The following is a 26005-nucleotide window of genomic DNA, read 5'->3' on the forward strand; positions in this document are numbered from 1 at the left end:
ATGTCTCCATCATGTACCTGAGGAGGAAAAGTCATGGAAAAAGGGATCTTTGTTCAAAAGATATCCTTTTTCGTTTTTTAAAAACCTTTTTGCTCCTCTGGATCCCCTGTTTTATCGCAGAAATCTGAAAAGAATCTGGAAAATTTTAAGGGGTGCACTGAATGTATGTGCAAAATTTCAACCTTCTAGGTGCAAAAGTAAGCCCTGCAAAAAGTAATAAAAAGTCATAACAAAAATATATATTTTTAGTTATAACGTCATCATACTCTACGTCTTGACGTAGAAAGGCGTGAAAGCATATGTAACATGTTCTACAATGCCTCCAGGCTTGAGAGAGAGAAAAAAAAAAACAAAAGTAAAAAGCTTTTTTGGTACTTTTTAAAATCGAATAATGAAGATTCTAGCCTATCACCAAAAAATAGATGACATGATTTAAAAGAGTTAAGCGGTCACTTCAAAAAAGTGGGGGGGGGCAACTGCCCCCTCTTGCTCCCCCTAATCGCCGCCCATGTTTGGTACCATGAAATCGAGCCTGGTACGTGTGAGAAACTTGTTGCATCAATGTCAAAAAGAATTCAGACTTTAAAAAGCCAGTGCACAACACAAAATATTGAACCATTGTTCATTTGTATGTTAAATAATGTAAATTGTATGGTAAAGCAATAATATGAAGGTATATTACATATTATTAATAAATAGCCGGTCATTAAAATCTTGAACAAAACTTTTCCAGGGAACATCCGGGTGGGGATATTCTTTTTGACCGAACTGTATTACAATATAAGTATAATCCTATGTATAATCGCATGATGTAATTGGTTTTGCATGCGCTTTTTTCTTTCTTTCTTTTGGCGCACTAGTGCCTGTATGCTGTTTGCTGCCGAATAAACATTATTATTATTATTATTATTATTATTATAGAAATGTAGAGATATTAAGCCCTATTCCGTAATGGTTTGCGTCAACGCACCAGAAAATATGTGTTAGAAAGTTTCCAATAATAGGTATAGCACTTGCTGGTGCCAATTTTCGTATTATGCTGCGGTCAGCAAAATTTTCCGAAGATTGGAAATACGGAATGACACCCAAGCTCCTTTTCCCTTTTCTACGTTTTACCTTTTTGTATACGCGTGCAAAGATTTGCAACTTTATTTTACGCTCTAAATTTGAGACTATTGTTTGAAGTATACTGGCAATGTTGTTTACTATGGAGAAACGATTTTAATGCCGTCTGCTGTATAAAGGACGAATTACCTTTTCAAACCGCTTAGTGCTCACACAATAGTAGAACAACAAGCGAAGCGAGAGTGAAGGGGTATTTGTTTGTAGCATATTGTGAATATATTTGCGTGCAATCTTTCGTTGGTATTGCCAACAGTTACTAGTTTTCGAGTTTTTGTGTATGGCTTGCAGGTGTGTAAATAGCGAGTGTTTAGTCATTTATTTTGACGTTTATTTCTATTTATATATACTATGTAGGGTGCTAACGTTGATTTATTTTGGGCTCTTTAGTTTGTTTATAATTGTCAATGAAGATCACAGAAAGTAGCTGTTAAAAGATCATGAAATGAATTTCCATTATTAGCATATGACATAACGTTAAAGCTAGGATCGAGTACTAGTTATATTGATGTGATAATTAGGTAAATAATTATATTCAGCTCAGCTGTTTTAACTTACCGGAAATGCGGTACTTACATGCGTATACTTCTTCTGTCGTTGTCAAGTCTGTTTCGGTATGTACAGTTTCACGTTGATGTTGTTAAGTTTATTTATATTGGAGACAGAATACTACCTACATTTTGTACATTGTAATATTCTTAGTAGTGTTGAGCATTGACGAATTGTAAGTTCGCTGTTTACCATTATTGGTACTAAGCCTCTGCCTATCATTTAGCAGATTCAAAAATTAGATGATATATAATTTCGTTCAGCATTTTCACAGTTTCGGTACAATTTTTATTTATGACAAGCACGATTCAATGGGCCGGATCAGTGCTCCAATATAGGTGTTTTAAAATCGTAAATACGTAATCTAAACCAATCACAGTAATCAGTACAGTGAATCGAACAAATAGAACTTAGATTGATAATCTATGCTATGAAGTGTAAATTTTTATGATAAAATTGAAATTCTTTACAGGAGACATAAATGTCCAAGAAAATAAAGTTTTACTATAACTTTACAATAATAACATAGAACATTGTATAATGTAAGGGGAATGTTTATATAAACCGTCATTGAATAGTTGCCTTCACTTATAGTACTATGATAGTAGCTGCGAACAGCGCCCTCCCTTTCGTCTTCAGTTTTCTAACCCTCTGTGTTACTTGTGTACCTCCCTCCGGCTCGTAACACTCCTTACTGGATCAAAGATGCGATCTCCTGATGCCAGCATAGTGGAAAAGGTAGAAACTCATTAATGAAATACGAATTTTTAAGATCTTACGAGGAGAATTTTGCTGAAACTCTGTATTTATAATCATAATATGTGCTTGTCGACCTATTGATAATATATGCATATATGATGTAAATGTGGGGGAAATGCAAAGGGGCTAGCAGAATACAATTTTTTAAGGCAGTGATAGCCAATTTATAAAGGAGAGCGGGCTACGACAAGATAAGAACCACATTTGGGGAGGGGCATTTGCTCCCCCTCCTGAGACGACCGTTCGATGGATGTGCGTAAATTATACATTACCTGAATCTTTGATCTGTTCTGCGTATCCTGCTCCTGGCATTACTGCAGTATCGCCGGAACACACGAAAAGCGAAAAAAAGGTAATTTCTGCCCCAAAATAGTAGGTTGTGAGTGACGGTGGAAAAATTGATAAATACAGTGTGGACATATGGCATAAAAAACTAGTGTATAAAACACGAATCAACTTGTGCCAGGTGGCCACTAAAAAGCTCGAATGCTATCTAATCGAGTCAAGGCAGGACCGCAGCTAGGGGAGACTGAGCGGTATCGAGGGATGCGTCCGTAGCGAGCAGGCTTGTCGGCGGCGATGGGTATACGCGTAAAAGAGGATAGTGGAAAAACACTTCAAGTTGTTCAGAAGAGGTCCAGAAGCACGTAAATAATCACAAATTTTACAGGAGAAATGGATGATTCAAGTACTTAGACGTAACATAACGTAACCTAAACTAACCTAATATTAAATCTATCATTTTTTTCGAAAATTATGCTGGATCCCTACATTAACATAATAATATAACATAAACTGATCTAACCTAGCTTTACCTTACCTACACTAACCTAATGTAAACAGAAATTAGCAAAATTGTAGCATTTTTTAGAAAAAGGAGATGCACCCCTTGTGCTAAGCAGGCCAAATACTTTGTGTCATGAAATGTGTGGCGTATGTATTGCACAGCTTTGATGGAAATATTAAATGCCATCCAAAAAAGTACCAAAATACTAAATTAGGTTTGATTAGATGTTACTTTTTTTTTTTTGTTTTTTTTTTGTTTTAGTTCGTTTGTACACTTACAACAAACAGTTTGCCTGTTTAGTAGACCATGGCTTTCACACAATTTCAACAACTGGCCCTACTTATTTATGTACAACTCGATAAAACTCAGGCACGATATATGTGACAATCTTGCCATTTACGCACTACTTCCACACTGCCTTTCTCATAAATCATAACAAGTGTACCTTTCCGCCAAATAGTCCTTCCGCCTCCATATATAGTGCAGGTTACAACATCAGAAACAAGTAACAACAAGTATTTTCTTAACTTCAGCTATACCCCTGACCTGACTTTCACTCACTTTTCGTCATAAATCAAAGTAAATTCTCCAGTTCATCTGGTAAATTTTCTAAAATTGGTCTGGCGTTTAACCCTTCTTTCGTGTGTCTAGCCCAGTTGGGCTCTGAAGTACAATTATGCCTATATAAAATTACTAGCAATATGAAACCAGCATTTTTCTAAAAATTGGCCAAGTATCAGCGGCCTTACAGCGGAGAATCGCCTTGGTAACCGAAATGTTAACCATTTGAGCATCACTGTTTTATGCATTAGTGGATTATGTTACCAAGAAAATAGCATATCTGAAGTCATAGTGGTCTAAAGATTTTGTCACTCGCTATTTAACTATATAATAAAGAATGAAATAATATGAATGGGACGTAAATTAAAGCGAACAAACTCCATTAAAATATGAAATTTCACTCCAATTATTATGGAAATAGACACCTACAATTAATTGCTGTAAGCGAAAAATATATTTCCTGTCTTGTTAAAAAAAATCTGGGCCACCCACCTTACCTTAAAAGGCCATATTCTTGCAACCGTACATTAATAAACAATTACCTTGCCTCGAAACGGAAATCTCAAATGGCTGAAGAAAATCTCCATTTGTTTGATATAAACTACTTCCAGGAAACTTGAGTAGCCTTTTTTTTGTTTTGTTTTGTTTTAAACAAGACTATACATACTTCACTTTTCATACTTTTATTCAGAAATTTAAAAGAACACAAATATTAACATTATTATTTTTGTATTCACAATTGTTCTTGGTGTAGGTAATCAATTCTTCCTTTAGGAATTGATTCCAGTCAGTGGCTTGTAAGATGACTGGAACTTCCGTATCCTGATAATCGTTCGTTAATACTTACTGCACTAACATGCGTTTGCGTCGTGTAAATTTAACTCAGTAATTTTCCTATATTCTATTCTCTTTCCATCGATATGATCTTGAGCTTGCTTTTGTATATATATATCGTATATATATTGTATATATATAGGAAGCGATCCCGTGCAGGCTAAAGGGGACTGTGATGATGAGAAATAAATACGGAGAAGTGAATGAGGAAAATGGGGAAGAAACGGGAGAATCCCAAGAAAACCCACGCACACGGTGGTTGTCCATCATAAAGTCCACTTGGCGCAAACTGGAATCGAACTAGTAACTCCATGCACCAGAGGTGAACACTACCCGCTTTTTTTTTTAAGAAAAAAACCTTCCTTCTATTTTTTTTTAAATGCTCTTTCAAATAACGATAAAAGAAGTTTATAACTACTGAAGGAATTAAATTGACACATGATCATATATATTAAGTTCAGGAATAACTTTTATTAATGCCGAAATTTTCAGTGGGAACCTCGACCGTCGTTAGTGGCTTATTAATTTACATCAACGCACTTCTGTTTATCATAACTTATGACTTCCATTAAATCATTTTAGGTATAGTTAAACTTGTAACATCACGGAAAGAAAGAACGTAAACCATATCGTGATTGATGTAATAGCTCCAAATTCAGTAATATCCCTGTTTGAATTACTTATTGGGGCTTCGCTTTAGATTCACGTGATTTACCACTTTCACTGATAATTCGAAATATCAGGTGTGTCCTGGTTCCGACTTCTTGATAGGTGAAGATTCCTTGACCATATTAATTTTCAAGATATTACAGTTAAGCTTAATAACCGTACCTAGAATAATTGCATTGTATAATAGGAGTTATGAGATACGATTGAAACAGCAGCAGATAAATAAACCGCTGAATATGGTGGGGTTTTCTATTGAAAATTTCGACATTAATATAAATCAGATGCATGCCTGATTTTAATTTAATAGTTAACATTTATTAATATACAGTATGTACACATTTTGGTTGATAAATACCCTGGTTAGATATAAAGAGATAGAAGAAAAACTGATAGACTTGGAAATCGTGAAATTTGAAAGCAAACATTAAATAGATAGCGTTTGTTTGATAAAATATTTAATAAAACATCATACCTTCGTAATAATTTATGTGGTAAGAAGGATTTTATCGCTCCATCTTGGTAACAGGTGGGAAGGTTATTTTTGCAACTCTCAACGATGACATCTAGTCACTATATTATTATTATTACTTTATATTTAACAGTTTTTACCTCTAGTCTATTGGCCCTCAACCCGTTTGAATTGGATCAAATGTAGCATAAGCGAACATGTAATCATGCTTTTCGGAACCTAATTTATCAGAGTTCATTCGCAGCTACACATTAGACACGAAGTTCTTATAAATCAGGTAGTACAGCTGAGTTAAAGCAGGATAGGTTTATTTATTTATTTTTTATTTTTCTTATTTTTAAACTGACTAATTTGTTTGGGGCGTTTAATTCCTTTTTGTTCTCTTATCTAGTAATTCCTACTTCGATTCGTTGTGAAGTAGTCTAGTTTATTCGTGTGTGAGAGAAAAGTAGCAAAAGGAATTGATAAGGATCAAAAGCGTGCATAATGTATTAATGTTTTACTTTTGTTCTCTGCAGTTGAGTGTACGTCTTCATAATGAATGAAGAAAACCTCCAGCTTGCAAAGGCCATGGTAGGAATGGACCTTCAAGAAAGAAGATCCAGACCAAAGAAGACGGTGGTCGGGAATCTTGAAGAAAGGCTACAGGGATTTAGGTAAGTGTCTTGTAGACTAATTGCACTTAACCTATGTAGAAGGTCGTCGGTTTATGATTATTGTAGCAGTTTTAATAGTCTCTGGTAGTAATGCTGAGAGTTAAATCACCGAGAGCTATTGTTCCACAAAGTCATTCAGGTCGTAGGAGCATAGTTATCACTTCGTGCTAACTAAGCCCACCGAAATTACATTTTTATGAAAGAGTTGCTTTTGTACCCCTTCCGACGTTGGATATGCCTAGAGTCGAATAAGGTAGCAATGCAGATTGAAAGAAGTTTATCGTTTCCGATGAAGAAATAAAATTGTTTTAAAATTTGGCAAAACACACGAACCAGAAGATGCTGGATATTCAATAGGGTCGTGGAGCAACAGTCTCTCAAAAGACGCATCTGTTGTAATGGAAGTTAAGAATTTCATCAACCAGCGAAGCTCAGAAGCGCAGGAGACGATTGCAAAAAGTATGACAAGTAAAAGTAAGGCAAAGGCATGGTCCCATCTCAGGACAGGCCATGATGACCCGCAGGTTGTTTGGAACTAATCTCAGCACTTACAGAAAGGGATGCATTTAGAACCACTCTCCGACTGACCGCCTTTACCCGATTGTTAAAGTGTAAAAATCAATAATAAACTGTATTATTAAACACATTTTGGTTGTGAACGATCTCTGAACGGAAGATGAACTGTAGATCCCTCGATGGATGCTACTTGGCTGTTGAACGACGGAAATCTATGTTGAGGTTTCGATCTATTGGACTGTGACAAATGGAAACAATTTGCTATTTGTCGCGTCCAAAAAGACTGAAAAGTTCAGGTAGTAGAATGCAAAGATGGATTCGTAGCGGCTTTTTATAGCTATACATTAGTGTATTATTTCTTTGCTGATATTCTATTCTTTCCTAGTGAACACACCAGCAAGATAATCTAATCTATCAAGACAAGGCTACAGGTTTTACTACATGTGTTCTATTGTCGCCTACATACTCTGATATACCAGTAAAAGTTTTTTTTTTATTATTATTATTATTATTATTATTATTATTATTTTTTTATTTTTTTTTTTTTTTTTTATAAATACTTCTGATTGCATAAAATGTTTCTTCGAAGTAGACATCCGCGATTCAGTGATGATTCATGGAAAATTTGCCTGCGAGAGTGTGAAAGAATAGATCTTGCAGTTTCGCAGTGGAATCTTTTACAGTGAAAACTATGGTACAAGGTCATTACTCAAAGACAGGGGTTTCAGATGTACTAATCGGTGGTTGCATAAATCAGTGTCTTAACTTATCGCTTCTTCGTTGTTTGCCACTATGATCACTAACCAATCTTCAATATTTGTAAACACTGTGGTATTGATTTTTCAGCCTGTCAAAAGTAGCATTCTTTTATCGTAGTTTGCACTGGATAATACATGAGATAATTAATAGGTAAGGAAAGTAGCGTTAGTACGCTCTGTCTGGCGATACAGTGCACCGAATGAGGACATTGTGATTCTCCAATGAGGTGGCATTTGCATAGTTTGGTTGCGACAAGGTTGAGAAAGCTGTGATGAGGATCTGTTTTGAAAATGAGGTGGTATTTTCTTGAATGACGTTTCTTGGGCCTCGATGACTCAGTGATAGGGCGCTCACATCTGGTGAGTGGGTCTCTGGTTTATCAAAGTCGGCACCAAGTGGGTTTTGTGGTGAACAAACACAGTTTATGTGGATTTTCTCGGAATGTTCCCATTTTCTTCATTTCACTGATATCATTATTACTATCTTCCTTAATCTCGGTTCGTTACGTGGGTCGAAAAAAAAAAAAAAAAAAAAAAAAAGCTGCTGGCCGTAGTCTAAAATCTGGACCGACAATCCTGACTGGTTGCAATAAACTGTTTTTGCATTATATGATAGCATTCCTTATCGATCACCTTATCGTTGGAGGACCATAAGAAGATTGACAACAGGTGTTTACTGAAAATTGTACAGAGTGAGTAATATTTACCTTATTTACAATAGTAACTAATATAGAGAGAAGTGCTTAAAAAAGTCTACCGTGCGCCCAACCGTACAGGAATATGGTTAGCTTATTGTAATAGGCATGAATTGGTCCTTCAAATGACATGCTTAGTTTTTCAGGCGAGTGCTTTTTCCTGAACTTCCCTTATAAGGAATGAAAATAGCTAGAAAACTTGAAGTATAAAAATAACACCACAGAAGATGGAAGAAATGTTCAGTAGTGAATTTTAATACTTCTCATCATTCCCTGTGAAATCTCATGTCTATCAGTTCCCACGACAACTATAGGTCCTATTGTAAATTGAATTCTCGTTGATGTTTTCGACAGGCTACTGCTCAGAGAACGAGCTTGTTTGAAATTTAACATGTCCGTTGTTAGGGAAGTAGGCGCTAAGAGCGGGAAACTATTGAACTGGAATATTAGGAAACATAAAAGTGATTGTATAATAAATCCATTTTGTACGAAATCACTAGCATTATTCAACTGTGGACGCCGTTTATTTGTTTTTTGTTTTTAATATGGCAACATAAATATGCAAGTTCTCGGGAAAAGTCATTTTAGCTACAAATATGTTGGTCTTGTTTACAGTATATGTCTGTAATTATAGTTTCAAACGCTTGTAAATTCTACTAGAGACAAGTTTTGACAAGGTAAGGCCTTTCCACCTCTCTTTCAACTGAGGAACCTTTTGCTGTTCTCACAAGTCGAAAATTTTAGATAAAAGTAAAATCTGACTTAACCAAACGGTTATTATTCCTATTTTATGTTACAATTTAGTCAATATTTCATTGCTTACATCAGATTTCATCAGACACACAATAATGTGTTTGATGAAGACACTGATGTATTGCCGAAACTAACACAGATTAGTAATATTAAGTGTTTCTTTTGGGCAGATTTTATTTATTTTTAAGTGATACGTACTTCTAAAACGAATGAGCAGCATTCCAAAGTTTTCGAGATACTATTGCATGTAGTTCAAGTGTATTGCTGACACAAGCATAATGAATGTTGTAGGGTTCTAATGTATGGAATAGCCTTGTACTATTAGTATTTCACGTCAAATTTTAAGTTTCTTCAAAATATTATTATTATTATTATTATTATTTTTTTTTTTTCCTATGGCAGTGGTTCCAAACTATGTTTACCTGGCGCTCTCTTCATGAACCTTGTATTCTTCATCTCCGTCCCCTCATTGCTACTTGTCGGCCTGAGAGTTCTGTTGTGCAGTCTCTGATGCAGCATTGAATTCCCAAACCTTCGATGATGATAATAATAATATTCACCAATTTCTGTTTATTTCCAGCGAAACATTTACAAATGCTTCTTGTGCTACAACACTCGTAGGTGAAATACCTGTTCTTTACACATGTTTATAGAAAATATTCGAAACCCTTTCCGTCTTAGAATACAAATTTCCATGCAAGTCTAAAAGATACTGTATTTTCGGCACAAATTTTAAACCTCCTGTCTCCATACGATACGCCCCAAAGAGGGATCAAGGTGACGTGTTAGTATAAGCTTGAATTAGGTGCTAACAATGTTAGAAAATTCGTTTCGAACAGGTCAGCCATTTTCCCGTGATGCAGTCACAAACGATACAAAACGTTCTTATCAATGTAGCGAAAACAGTTATAGTAAGTCCCCCTTCCTCCCTTAAAAGGGGAATTTTTTGGAAGCGCTGGGACACGTGTCCGCTTGTTTCTAATGAGTTTCTTTACCGATCTTCATCATTGTGACTTGTGGAACTTGTTGAGAATTCTCTATTATTTTTGGCAGAAATTGTGATCCCCTGGACCGGACCACTCTTCAGGATACACTCCCGAATCAAAATGAGATTACAAAATTCTAGCCCCCTCGTTCCAAAATTCACTTGAAATTGTTCAACCATTCCCCGTGATGCACAGTGACTCAGCGGTAGAGCGCTTACCGTGGTGCATGAATCCGTGATTCGATTCCCGGCCAAGTAAGTGTGTGATGGACAGCATCGTATCGGTGGGTTTCCTCGGGTTATCATTTGCTTGCCTTAGTCGTCGTCTCCCTTAGCTTAGCTTGCATAATCATGGAACATTAAACTGAAAGATTTCCTTTTCATCACAAACAACAGACAGTGTCGCTTTCAATGTAGTAAATGTATATACAAATGTCCCCTTGCCCCCCTTAAAGAGAAACTTTTCAGAAACATTGAGACATGTGACCTTTATATTTAGTAAGGAGATTATATACCGAGTTTCGTATCTTTACTTGACTGGCTCGTGACATACTGTTTTCACATGAGCCTCGCTCCCTCTCTTAGTATATGCATTTTAATCAAAGTGACATGATAAAATCTGGGGATGGCCAATTCCGGAATTCAGAAAAAGTCCGGAATTTTGAAACTTCGGTTACGGAAAAATTCTGAAAAATTTTGTCCATCTTAATAAAAAACCAGTTGCAGGTAGATAACTATATTTTAAAATTTAATTTCAAACGCTTTATCCGTTTCCCCTTGATCCAGCCATGGAAAGATAGAAGACTCATAAGAAACTTATACATGAACCAACAAGTAAGTGTTAGGATAGGGGAAGCACTGATGGAAGAGAGTGCAATTGGAAGGGGAGTTCGACAAGGATGCTGCATCTCGCCAACACTATTTAATGTCTATCTAGAAGAGATAGTGAAAAAGAGCCTACATGATGATGATGGCATTTCGGTAGGAGGTAGAATGATTAGATGCATAAGATTTGCAGACGATATGGCGCTTGTTGCAGAATCTGAAAAGAAAATCAATAAAATGTTAGAAAAAATGAGAAAGGGCTTTGAAGAATATGGGATGAAAATAAATGTTAGAAAGACAAAAGCCATGGTGATTGGAGCGAAGGGGTCTGTGTCAAATATAAAAGACCTGCCAATAAAGGCAGAATACCTATGATGATGAGTCATGCACAAGATGAGTCCCATTTTCATGCATATTAGACTAGCTGAAATGCCGCTCTTTGCACGGGGTGAATAGGTTTATGGAAAGTGGTTGAACACATTTTTCTCCTTAGGAAACGAATTTTAATGAATGTGTAGCGATAAAAATTTATGAAATATACTATTTTTTGGCATAAATTTTGGACACTCGTATCCCACTTACGATACGCGCTTTAATCAACGGGATATGATAAAAGCTTAGCTCGAAGTGGGTACTATGTTAGGAAATAGTTTCTAGCGGTTTTGCCGTTTTCCCGTGATACTATCACAATAACAAGGAACTTGATTTCAATATGGCGAGAACAATTATAGAAATTACTAGAGAACGTTCCGCTTATTTTTAATGTGGGATTTATTCGCCTAGTTTAGTCGTCCTGATTTGGACTTGTGAAATACACTGATTTTTGGATGAAATTTGGATTCGCCCAATCTCCTTAGGATACAACTCTGAAACAAAGTAACATGAGAAAAGCCTAGCTGGAGGTAGATGCCTACTAGTCTTGTGTTGTAAAATTCATTTCAAACCGTTTAGCCGTTCGAGCATGGTGGCTCAGTGGTAGAACGCTTGCCTCTGGTGCGGGGGTCCCTTGTTCGATCCCTGGTCAAGTACGTTTGTGGGGGACAACATCGTGTCGTGAGTTTTGTTGGGCTTCTCCCGTTTCCTCCTACTATTTCATTCCACCAAGTCTTCCATCTTCATTCACTTGCCTTAATCATCCGTCTCCCTTTGCCTAAAGGGCATAATTGTGGGACGTTAAACTGAAAGATTTCATTTCATTTTATTAGATTAGCCTCCGGCTGGCTGGGGATTCCGTCCCTGGACCCCCGAATTTGCTCAGCCTACTGCCTCGCGTCTCATGTTTCAACCTTTGCTCCCATTCTTCACACAAGATTACGTTTATGGCATTATTCTTTGCGAAAATTGAAAACCCTTTTCCCCTTAGAAATGAGACGAAATCTTTTAATTTTCACGTCCCACAGATGTGCCGGCTAGGCTAAAGGAGACGGTGATGATGAGAAATGAATGAAATGGTGGAATGAAGAACGTGGGAGGAAACGGGAGAACCCCGAGAAAACCCACGTACACGGTGTTTGTCCACCACAAAGTTCACTTGGCGCGAACTGGGATCGAACTAAGGACCTCATGCATCAGAGGTGAACGCTCTACCACTGAGCCTTTGCGGCCCTATCCTTTCCCCCTTAGAGGACGCATTTCAGTATATACACACACACACACAAAAAGTGTCGGCCCAAGTGTTAACAAAGTTAAAAAATTAATTTCAAGTAGTTAACCCCCCCTACCCCTAATGATGAGAATGACAATCTCTAAATCATTCTATATATTGAAGGGAAAAACATGAATTTTCCTCTCTTCTCTCGTTAAAAGAATAATTTCGGAAAATGCTGTTGGATATGACCCCTTGTTTTGAATATACAGTATGTGCACCAAGTTTCATATCCCTAATATGTGTCTAATCTTAGAGTATTTCGAGATATAGCCATCGTGTTACAACAGTTATAACTATATCCTTTTTAATTCCCTTCTAGGGGAAATTTCAAATAAAAGGTACGGGCCACCGCACTAATCTTTCTCACTTTCACTTCTTAAATTGAATCGTATTTTGCTGTAATTATTTCAAGAACGTTTCTGTGCGAAATATAAACAAAATTATAAGAGGCAGTTTCGGAAAGATGTATCGAAGAAAACCGCTCCAAGAGCAAAGTACCCTTTGCGAATTTTTTCACCCAGTCTGTGGTTGTTAAAGGAATGCTTATCCGTGAAATATGAACAAAATTGGCTGAGTCGTTATTGAGAAAATCGTCCGCGAAAAACTCACCTTCAAAAGTAAACTCTCTCTTATGAATATCTTAATTAAAAATTATGTCATATTGTAGGTTTCTTAATGTAACATTTATTTATGAAATAAATAAATGGCCTTAGTGATTTTTCAGAAAATCGTCAGGGATAAACTCATCCCCATTTATATATTGTTAGGTTTCTTAATGGAACATTTATTTATGAAATATGAACAAAATTACGTGAGTGGTTTTTGAGAAAACTACCTATAAAAACCTCGCCCAAAAAATAAATTACCCCTTTCGATTTTTTGTAAATGAAAAATTATTTATACCGGTTTCGCATTATAGGTTTCTTAATATATCCTTCTCTCTCTCTCTCTTTTTTTCCCCAGAGAAACTACGTATACCAAACTATGGGGTTGTTAATGAAATATTGATGTATGAAATAGAAACAGAAGCGTTAAGATAAGTTTTCGAAAAAATTGCAATTATTTATTTTGCCCCTTCAGTAAATTATTCTTAATTTTGGAGCAGGAGAAAATTCCAATAACATTCCCAGAAAATCTTAATGTATACCTGAAGTTCAAGTTTAGTGCGGATACGTTGAACTGTACAGCCTCTAGGCGAGTGAATACATATTTACATCGTGAAGAACGGAAACGAACATCCAAAAATTACTTTCTAGGCTTGTAGGGACTATAAAGCATGTATATCCGTTGAACTGTTGAATTTGATTTTTTTAATGGTCACCATTACTTTTTTCTACCGTCACCCGAAAGTAAAAGCAATTAAATATGTGTCTTAATTATTTTAAATAGGAAGTCCATATACGAAATTTCACATCTCTACCCTTCAGAGATGCGCAGATATGGACAATTTACTGTAATAATGTTCCTCTTCCTCTTTCCTAGTCGAATTTCCAAAAATCCTTCCTTAGTGACACCTTACGTCACAAATACTTTGGCTTGTAAAAATTTCAAGTTTTAGCCTAAACGGTTTGGCCTGGGTGTTGATCAGTCAGCTAGTCACTGAGTGTAATATATATATATATATATATCGGGTGTTTCAAAACAACACCGACAACGTTTGGAAGGTGATTCTTGACACCAAGATAAGACAAAAAGTATAGACCAATCAGGGTGCATAAATGCTTCCTTTCAAAGTTATAGGCTGTCAAAAACATGAAAAATGAACTTTAAAGGTTCATAGCTCCAAAACTATGAGATCTTTCGAAGTCGGGTCAAGACTTCACTTAGGAACTAATATGTGTACTATCCAAAAATACATGTTTCAGAATTCTAAGGTAGTCACACAATTTTTATAGAGGGGATTTGGCTATAGGCATATAATTTGAAGTACTCACCAACTACAACTATAAAAATTGTTACGTAAGTATCAGAGGATTCTGAAACTTGGATATTTGGATAGGGCACATAGTAGTTCCTAAGTTAACTTTTGACCCGACTACGGTAGGTCCTATACTTTTGGAGCCATGGACCTTTAAAGTTCATTTTTTCATGTTTTCGGCAGCCTATAACTCCGAAAGGAAGCATTTGTGCACCCAGGTTGATCTATACTTTTTGTCTTATCTTGGTGTCAGGAATTACCTCCTAAACGTTGTCGGCGTTATTTTGGAACTATATATATATACAAGGGCGGATCCAAGGGGGGGCTAAGGGGCTATAGCCCCCCCCCCCTTGACGCTCAAGTTTACACTGGATAAAATGGGCTTCAATTCTGCTTTACACTGGATAAAACAGCAAATTATGGTTAGGCCCTTCCTTTGATCATATCCTGGATCCGCCACTGTATATATATATATATATATATATATATATATATATATATATATATATATATATATATATATATATATATTGAATGTATGTGTGTGTGAGAGAGAAACTATTTATTAAACAACCACGCCCAACCCATAGAGAGTGGTTTCCAACCTGGGGAGCCACTTTCGGGGGTTATTTAATAAATAGTTTCCTTCGAACAGCAGATAACAATATTAAATTCTTATGTGCAGTTAAAGATGTAAAAAAGAAAAATAAGTTCCACGATAACGCATGAGTGCTAAGGGAGGCTGCGATGATAAGATGGACGATAATGGTGGAAAGAACAAAGTAGGAGTTAACAATAGAATTCCAATGAAAATCTACACACAAGGTATTTGTCCCTCACAAAGCCCACTTGGCGCGAGCAGGGATCGTACCAGAGGTGAGCGCTTTGTCATTTAACCATTGTGGCTCTCAATTAAGGAATCACTTTCGGAAGATGCTGAAAGATATTTTTCATAAGGTGTTGTGAAAGTTTAAAATTTCTCCCAGAACTCGTAAAATTCTTCGAAGTTATTTCAAGAACTGATAATTTTTCTAATATTCTTCTTCAGATGCAATAGGAGAATTCCTTTAATACATTACATTATTATTCAATCATAATATATGATAACTCGAATTGAATTATATGAGTTCTATGTGAAATGATTCTCAATTCTGGGGACATTGTTGGGACGACATTTCTTTAATGAACTGCATGTAGATATACTTGAAAAAGAGTTTGAAAGTAGCTTTAAAGAGATACGACTGAATTATTTTATTTTTTTTTCAAATCAAGAAGCAGTGAAGACAATTGGAGGAAGCAATTATCCATCGGATACGGGAAATACTAATACAGTTTTCTTCGATAGATTTCTTTTTGTTTTTAAATTTAATTTCCCGTGTACGGTATGTATGCCTACTTCGTTCGCACTATATTTTCCGTGTATATGGATGTGCTTTGATTTGGTCAATGTTATTATACATTAATATGATCTGACTGCGTCACGTTACATTTATTTGTGTAGGCTGTATTTGTAAGTCGAGGAAAAGAATAGTTTCTGTGTCTGATTCATTTAATTGTTTGCTTGATGATATTTATGCTAACTTCACAGATATGTTATGGAAGTAAGAACTGAAACAGTTCTTTCTTTTAAAATTTTCAGATAATAGCTATAATAGTAACATCCAGAACAACTCTTTTTCATATTTCGCGAATTTAGAAATTCTTAGGCACTGTGGTGTTATAAATAATGGTCAGTATTGAAGAGAATATTTACTTACATTTGCACATATATTCGAGATGCGTACCGAAAGTACGTATCGTTTTATCATAGTTCAAATACTAAAAAGGATAGATTAACATAATTACACGTGAATTAACTTTAGACTTGAAGGCATAACTATGGAAAATTTCAAGCTTCTAATTGCATTCGATTGTAATCTATTCACATATGAAAAATTACTTCTTGGAATTGACGTGAAATGATGGATTTCATCAGAGGTGCCTAATAAACTTTGTGTCTACATCGTGAAAAAGGTGTCGATATTCATCACCAATTGAAAAATGTTTGTGAGTATACTACTGTCCTTGCTAACTGTGGTATGCGGAAGCAGTCGTTCTTTCAGAAAAATGTTCCGGGGGGCACACTTAGTATTCCGGGGGAACACTGCTGGTACTATTCTATTTATTATTATATGATAGAGGTATTATTTTGGTCTCCTCCGGATGGGCACTTAGAGCTCCGGGGGGCAGTGCCCCCCAAAAAAATCATGTCTGGAAGAAACACTGTGCGGAAGTGGATGCTGGAATATACGTGGGGTCCCCACGTAGCGTAGTCGCTAACGCTCTCGCCTTCGGTGCAAGCGGTTCCGGGCTCAATTCCCGGTGGGGGTCACTCGGTCGAAAAAAAAGCTTTTACAGGCCAGCCATCCTGAATGAGGTTTTCCCGGCTTTTCCTCATTCACACCAGGCAAATGCCGGGGTAGTACCTAACATATAAGTCCCAGACCGCTTCCTTCCTTCCCTTTCCCGTTAGTGTGCTCGCCGAGGGACGTCATCCCTCAAACGTGATGGGCTAACATGGCCATAGATGCCGAAAGCCCAGAAATCTAAACTCCTAAATCCTAAATATACGTGGGTGAGAAGTAGTAAAAACATCGAAGCTGAAATGTTTCATCCAAATATTGAACATGATCTGACGGTGCGAGCAGTCCCGGGTTCGATTCCCGGTGGGGGCACTCGGTCGAAAAAATGTAAAACACTTTTTCAGGCCAGCCACCCTGAATGAGGTTTTCTGGGTTTTCCTCATTCACACCAGGCAAATGCCGGAGTGGTGCCTAACTTATAGGTCCCAGGCCGCTTCCTTCCTTCCCCAATCCTTTCTTCCTTACCTTTCCCCGGATTGTGTGCTCGCCGAGGGACGTCATCCCTCAAACGTGAAGGGCTAAATGGCCTTAGATGCCGAAAGCCCAGAAATCTAAGTCCTAAATCCTGAACATGATCTGAATTTTATATATAAACAACACACCCTTTTACTACGCTCTCTGTACAGATCTTTATCAATTTAATGCAGTGGTTTACAGCTTTGTTTTCCTGGTGCCTCCGTTCGTAAACCCTCCACACTTCACATAGCTCGTCTTTACCGCTCCTTGATCTCATTCCGGTGATTTGAGATGCATATTGAATTCTCAGATTTTCGATAATAATAATAATAATAATAATAATAATAATAATAATAATAATAATAATAATAATAATAATAATAATAATAATAATAATAAAGGCATTTCTGGTTAATAAACACAACAAAATAGAGAATGTAAAATAAGTAGAACACTACATATGGCGAAGAGTAATGCAACTTCTAGGCATTGAACAGAACACATTGAAACACACACTATAGAAATATTTCCAGTCATGGCTTAAGGTGATATTCAAAACTCAGCTTACTAACGCTTACAAAATTAAAGCCATCAATACATTTGTAGTATCCTTAATTATATATTCATGCGGCTTAATAAAATAGGCAGAAATTGATTCAGATAACACGAATGATCCAGTCTTTAATGGTAGAATTCAGAATGAAACACTCAAGAGCTGTAACAGCGAGTGACACTCCTCCTCTCAGAAGGTGAAATCATTGTTACCGCAGATATACAGTAACTGATATACAGATACTCCAAAAAGAACAAATTAAACATAGTTACCAATATTTCGTAAACCAGAAATCAAATTTATTTCATGTTATGCAAACGCATTAACAATACCCTCCATCTTTCCAACACAGTTCATTACAAATTTCACATCTATGAATTAAATTTTTAAATATCATAGCAAATAGAGAGGAAAATAATCTGCAGTCACTTAGAATACAGCAATACAGATAAACAACAAATTGCCAGGCTCAAGAAACTGGAATGTATGATAGTCATAGAGGATAGAGTTGTACCAATCTCAAACTACTTGCAAGACATATTAAAGCAAAAATATAGGATGGAAAACGTAGGAAATGTGGAGACACTTCGGAAACAATTGAACATACAGGACGTTCAGAGCACAGGGACATAAAGTCCAGTGGCCCAAGTTGTTAGAAAAAGAGTCGTAAAGTTTGTACGATATATGAGTTGCAATTTTATGAACGTTACGTTATGTCTCTGCACGTCATATACGCCCGATCTTAATCTGTTGCAACTCTCAAAGTGCTCTAAATAGTCTCCTTGATGTGCAAAGTAAACATCCTTTCGTCCAACAGATCCTCCTATCAGGTCAGATTATTACCACTGGGATGTAATAATTCCTGTTCCGAACCATGTTGGCATAGCTGGTAATGAAGAGGCACACCGTGCAGCGAAAGTTGCTTCCCATGAAGAGCGCTTTATTTCCCCAAATCAGTACGGATCTGAGCAGGGGCGGATCAAGGACGAACTTTTGGGGGGTTAATACTGCTACTTTGAGCTACTTTTAAGACCTCCAAACTCTGGGATGGGTTTTATTTATGTATACAAAATAAGAAAGTTCTTTCTTCTGGGAGGGGGGGGGGAAGGATCCACCATAGGATCTGAGTTTGCTATTCACTGCTCAGATGCATCAGCGCTTGTAACTCGAATGGGACCAGGCTTTCAATGTACTCAAACTTCCACTTGGTGTCTGAACCACCAGCTCAAGATCTCGACAGGGGGACAATTCTAACTCGACTTCGCATTGGACATTCACGCTTCACACATAGATTTCTATTTCATGGCGAAGATTCACCAGTGTGTGTGGCCTGTGGAGCTAGACAAAGTATTCTGCATCTGCTTGTGGATTGTCATACTCAGCTTCGAATTGACTTTACCCTACTAGCAGGCTTCATGGAGATGACAATCGAACGATCTCCTAGTTTTTATGTTTCTTCGTTAACCCATGTCCTAACCTGCAGTGTGATTGTCCCAGTGTTTATACTCAACATATTTTTCAGTTCAATTGAAAATCCGACTAGTATTGTGCTTTTATCAGCGCTATGTTTTCTATTTGTATTTTCTTTCATAGCAGACGTATTACTGAATTTAGACATTGTCGGATGAAAAAAAAAAAAAAAAAAAAACTTGCATGGCACGCCCACTCCAATCTCTTCTCTTTACCCGTGAAACATGGCGACTGCGGTACGGTATTATGTGTCATAGTATCCTGGTTTTCAGTGCGTCCTGTGCTGATGCTTACCAGTCACTTCACTGATTATGTCGCCATTTTAGGGAGCCATGTGCTTCCTATGGACCAGATGTGTTTTCTGGGCAGTTGCATCATAGTCCAAAATGCGCTCATTCACATAGCTGGAGCTGTTAATGTGTGGTTTGAGGAACGTTGAGATGAAGTTGAACACCTCCTCTGGCACGTTCAATCCTCAGACCTGAATATAACTGAACGTCTATGGTCTGTTTTGGAGATACGAATCCGTCGCATATTTCAGCCTCCAACCTTTCCCATGGAACTGAGTGATGCACTATACGCGGAATGTGTAATATTCCGGTTCCTGCTGTTCACCTTTGACCTCCGTTCCATGTCACATCAAAGAGGTTGCCCTTTTTACCTAACAATTACTACTGCTTACTTAACAATTGCATGAAAACATCTGAAAAGGTGCAACTTACCAGATCAATGTGGCATTGGATCACCTATCTCTCATAGATGAACTGTGATGCGACGTAGAATGGAGTCATAGAGGTCATGAATTATAGCAACTGGAATATTACATCATTCCGCCTACAGTACACCAACAAGTTTCACGAGAGAGGGTGGAGACGGAAATCTGTGCCGGATTAGTGTCTCCAAAAAGGACCACAGATGTTTAATTATGTTCGGATCCGGGGAGTTTTCAACTTCCTTCTAGTGTTCTTCAAACCACACCACAACAGCTCCAGCTGTAGGTAGGGACACATTATCATCCTGGAAAAAAGAGCTCATTGCCCAGAATCATAATCTGAAGCATAGGATGAGCATGGCCCTCTAAAATGCGATATAATCACAGATAGTGTCGCGAACAATAAGTGTCAGCATAGGACCCACTGAAGACCAGGATTTAATTAGTTACAACAGGAACGAGCCATTAGGGATGCGCACGAGACGAGTCGAGACAGAATTTTCCTGACAAAATTCAAGTCGAGACATAGCTCTTCCAATAGAGAAGAAAACTTTTTCGAGTCGAGACATTACTTTTATAGCACATTTTCGAGACGAGACAGTCTCAAATCTTGTCTCGTGCGCATCCCTACGAGCCATCACCATGTTTCATAGTTGGGAGCGAGACACTCCGAATCATACGCTTCTTTGGACGCTTGCCACACATAAACACAGCTCATGATTTGAAACAAGGTGAACAATGACCTGTCCGACCATATTATACATTCTGGTCATCAGTGGTCTACATTACATGTTCATAGGACTATTGGCATCATACTAGTGTTACTGTCCCTTATTAACGAATTCGGCCGTGCAACTTGACTCACATATGTCGATAACTAGCGACGGGGTGTAATCAGTGTTGGGTAAGTTACTTGTAAAAATGTAACGCGTTACAAGTTACTTTACTTTCTCTTAAAATGTAACGCGTTAGTAACGCGTTACTTGCCTTAAAAAGTAACTGTTACTTTACTTCGAAAGTAACGCGTTACTAACGCGTTACTTTTAGGTCCGAAACTTTGATTATGTGAAAAAAATCTTATTACTTCAGTTTTCCGTACCACTATTACTAACGCTATTATTATTATTATTATTATTATTATTATTATTATTATTATTATTATTATTATTATTATTATTATTATTATTATAACAACACTGTGTATAGACATGAAAGATAGGCGGTTTATATATGAATACTAAAAAGTAGTTGATTGCCAACTTCTGTAGTCGTGAAGTCTAGGAGTCAAGGACATTGTTCACGAGCTTCTGAATTTGGGTTGAGAGTCTAGATTGAGTATTCGGGCTCGATCCAAACATTGTTAAAAGTTATAGGGCACTGGCCAAATATCTTCAAAACTGCTCGGCCCGGGTTTAGAATTGTCAACGACTCGAGCAGATCGGCTCACAGCTCATTCACTATCGACCCAAACCGAGAAGTGAGCTGAGCCAACAGCTCATCCAACCGAGTCGGCTAGAGCCCTTCGCTCAGTTGAGTCGAACCGAGCAGATGGCTCATCCCAACCAAGCCAGCTCGAGCCGATGGTTCACCCCAAGCGAGCCGGCTCGAGCCATTGGCTCAGTTAAGCCGAGCCGAGCTAAGCTTGTTATAAACAAATATCTTGTAGTCTCGCTATCGAGACAAGACCCGAGATGCGAGCAGTGTCCCCTCTCGTGAGCAACGCTAAAAGTATTCCATATTACTGCTTAGCTTACATTTCCCATGGCTTTCGCTTTCCAGTGTAATCAGGCCATGATTTCAAAACGAGTTAAAACGAGCGAGCCATTCATCAAACTCTACTGGACTCGAAACTCGACGCCAGAAACAGTGAATCGTCTCGCAACTCGATTCGAGAATATTACTTTTGACTCGACTCGAAACTCGACTTGGATTCGAGTCGAGTTTTAGCGTCACTCGTGGCCATCCCTATGCGTTAGAAAAAATGGTTGCTTATTATTATTCTGCTAAACTAATTATATAATAGGTCAATTCCGCGGTAAGTGACCCTACGAAGGGAAAATTTGAAGTTTCACCTTGGCCTAGATAAGTATTAAATTTCATTTTTAAGAATGCTGTACTTTTCATACATGAACAAGATGATACCAACGCTGATTTGTAGATGGCTCTGCAGGAGGCAAAATATGGCCACTTTCATGTCGCAGAATATCGTACTTACATTTGGATTTTAACACAAAGTTTTTCTCTGCTAATTTATGTAGGTAATTGAAGATCGCGTATGGTATTTATTAAGATAACGTTTGTGTTTACATCAGTGACATTGTTTTGCATATAATTTAATTATAGCAAGAAAATTACAATAATTAATTTATTCAAGTAGGCTATCGTGTAAGTCACAAGAAAACATAAATAAGTTTATGTATTTATATACATAATTAAACAAAAAAGCTGTTATTCTAAATTTTCTTCATTTGGACAGACGGTAATCAAAGGCCGTGAAGAAAGTCCCGAAATAATACGTGTAACTCTTTTAAATACAAAATATAATATGTCGTGTAAGTCACATTTCTTTCCCTGTCGTGTAAGTCACATTATGCGTGTCGTGTAAGTCACATTTTGTTGCAATGTTACTACATTGCCAATAGTTGCTAACTGCAGTAAAACGTATAAATAGTGAATTGATAACTCAATTAATGTATTAGGTGCCATGTTTAGTGTAAGAGAATGAAAGATAAGGATGATAAAAGCAATATTAAGAAGTATGGATGTAAAATGTACTTGACTGAACTATAAATGTAACAAATGAATGGAAGTTAAACAATATGAATCGATGTGATCTAGAAAGAAGTTTTAAAAAAGGTGACAGGAAGTATCTACTGTCTTTGGAACAATGTTGGCACATGTGGTTCCGAAGTTTCTAGCTTCAGCTACTTTTAGTACGTTTATTGGTTTTCTCGTACTCTTTCGTTGTTTTGGAAATATGCTTGTAAATTGATATTTATTGCATTTAGGCATCTAAAGCTCAGGCCGGTATAGGACGGAGGTGGGTATGTGGGAAAGGATTCGTTGAATGGGTATCATCTCGGCATTTGCCTGGCGTGAATGAGGAACACCTCAGTCAGGATTGCCAGCTATATGTTTTAAACCCGCAACCTGTCGAGCCAAATCTAGCACGCTACTACTCCATCACGCTTTCTTGGTAGAAAACATGCTTATTCAAACGGAACTATGTAAGTCACAACAACGTTTACTTTAAGATTATGAAATTAGGACATGTCAGATATGTAACACTCGTCTTTTCTGTTGCATTTTCAGATATGCCTAGTTCAGAAGCTGAATGGAAGCGGAAATAGATAGAGAAGTTGAAAAGAATGATATTGCATCAAATGGATTTTAGTGGAAATTACTGTTTTATGTACCAAGAAAAGATACAAACCGCTCACTGGATATCACACAGTTGTACTATGTAAACTGCCATAATATATTTTCCTGAAGAAAATGAAACCACAGAACGTGATTCGTGCGTAATTATATCTGATTGTATGCATCAAGATATGTTTACAGTTGCTTGTTTCTATTCTACACTTATGGAAGATTTTGAAGGGCGTCATCCGGGTTTTCCGATCAACAATGTGAATTATCAATCGGATGATGGTGCACATTATTAACTTTGTTCAATAACATTGCAGAAAGTTGTAATGTCTTGACATTTTTCGGCTACGAACTATGGCAAAGCCTATCAAAGACAAATTGATCCTCAATCTGCTTCAGAATTTATTGAGAGCGCACGCAAGCTATGTGCGAACATAATGTAATATACTGTAGTAAAGAGTATTACTTCAAAAATTTTTGAGTTGCGCCAATGGAAACATCATAAGAAAGAAATATTTAATATTCCAAAAACACGAAACTAGCACTACTTTCATTGTGTTTCAGTGTATACTATTGAATGTTCTCTCATCTAAAATATTTCTTCACCACGAAGGAAGTTTGATTTCATTCCAGAACAGTTCACTGGCGCATGTGAAGGGAATAAACGCAGTGAAGAAGTGATGAAAATACTCTACTGGAGACAGGGTATTGGTACCCTTCGCCGGAAAAAGAACTATTAAATATTTGTTAGATATGGAGAAAAGAATCAGAAGAACTGTATGTAACATTTCTTCGCCATTACCATCAAGATAAATAATTTTATTGGCCGCAACAGAAAGATTAGGCATATGTTGCATTAACAGACGTCGATCACAGACATAAATTAGAATTTGACAAATTTTGCGCGAATAAAAGAACTATTTAACTTCTTGTTTTGTCTGTCAACTTCCTTTTATCTCTCTAAATCATTAGTGCCACTCTATCCGCCAATAGATTTTGAAAGTGTAATTAAACGAAGACATGATGTTAGACTTGTCGTGTAAGTCACAAATTTATGTCGTGTACGTCACGTTATATTTGTACCATATATTTTAAAATAAATACAGAAAATATAATAATTTTCTTTTGGTCTTGTAGCTTGGTATCTACTTAATACATGTAAGAAGTTTTAGTTTCCTTGTAGCAATAGAAGAACAGAATTTTCATTTAGTTAACCGTTATTCAAAACACCATGTCTCCTGCTGTCGTGTAAGTCACGTATATATTTAGAGTCTTGTTTCAGCCGTTTTGTTTACATATTTAAATGCTGGAAATAAAGATGAATGAAGGACTTATTGCCCCTTATTTATAACCTAAAACTTGCCCATGAAAATATCTTATAACTTTTCTAATACATAATATTTACTACCGTCTGGCGTCTGATGTCGTGTAAGTCACACATGGAATTAGCCAATAATAATAATGTTGCTATGTAAAATTAAAAATACAGAATATAGAGAAAAATTACACTACAACTGACAAAATGAGAACACATGAACTGGGGGTGAATCAAAATTTGCCAATAACTCTAAAATCGATACATGCTCTTTAAAGCTAGTTGTTCCAAAGTCTATAATCAACTGGACTTTTGGATATGATCTAAAAGAACTAATATTACATACCGTCAACATTACATCAATAAAGCAGGCCTGCTCATCAGAACACAGTTTATTCATATTAACCCCTTACTGAATGTCGTTAATTATAGCACCCTAGTTGTTGATAAATATTTCCCACCGGGGCACCACTTTACTTTTAAATTCTGTTCACCATCATCTTCAGCTTTTAAGAAAAAGTATTCTTTCAAATGTTCGAACGATAAAATATTTTCGTTCTCCATTATTTTAAAAAACAACACTAATCAAAGTAAAATAGACTACCCGTACCATTGCGCTCGTAGTTCACTCACTGAATGTATTGATTTGGAGCTGTCAAAATTTAAGACAAAATCTTCCAGGTGCTTGCAATCAGTACACGTGATTTCCCTGAGGCTGTCCTCATCTTCCAAAAACAGCAGGTAGCACTATATTTTGTTATGTTAATAAACAAATCAAATTGTATCTATGAATGTATTTGCAAGCCTACCAACATGAAGTTCGTAAGGCGAAACGGGAAAATGCACATCGAGATTTCCCGTTCCGCCTTACATTAAGATGAAAAGTGATAACAGGTTTTACATGCAAATTTCATTGCTAGAGGTCATAAGGCGAAACGAGAAAAGGCGAACAGTGCAGGAATTGTTGGTCACTGACGTCGTTGATGCTCCATTGTTCCATTCCGAGAAATTCACTTACAGGAAAGAAACATTTGTTTCCGAAAAAAAAATATACATATATTGTAGTTACTCATCTGAAATGTAACGCGAAAAAAGTAACGCAAACTAGGTACGTTACTTAAAAATTTGTAACGCGTTACCGTTAGTTACTTTGGAAAAAATGTAACGCGTTACTAGGAAACGTTACTTGAAAAGTAACGCGTTACAAGTAACGCGTTACAAGTA

General features: G+C 36.8%; 1 protein-coding gene across 2 annotated transcripts in view; it reads left to right on the top strand.

Moving 5' to 3' along the window:
- The first annotated feature begins 1250 nt into the window (after positions 1-1250).
- LOC145668748 (NAD kinase-like) overlaps positions 1251-26005 on the top strand; it is a 304700-nt gene continuing 279945 nt past the window's right edge. For both annotated transcript variants that reach the window (XM_081736881.1, XM_081736885.1), the window contains exons 1-2: positions 1251-1413; positions 6269-6406. In XM_081736881.1, coding sequence (XP_081593007.1) covers positions 6288-6406 — 119 coding nt within the window. In that variant the 5' untranslated portion in view covers positions 1251-1413; positions 6269-6287. The remainder of the gene's footprint in view (positions 1414-6268; positions 6407-26005) is intronic.

Source organism: Thermobia domestica, chromosome 13 (assembly GCF_964235325.1).
Source record: "Thermobia domestica chromosome 13, izTheDome1.hap1.1, whole genome shotgun sequence".
Lineage (NCBI taxonomy): Eukaryota > Metazoa > Arthropoda > Insecta > Zygentoma > Lepismatidae > Thermobia > Thermobia domestica.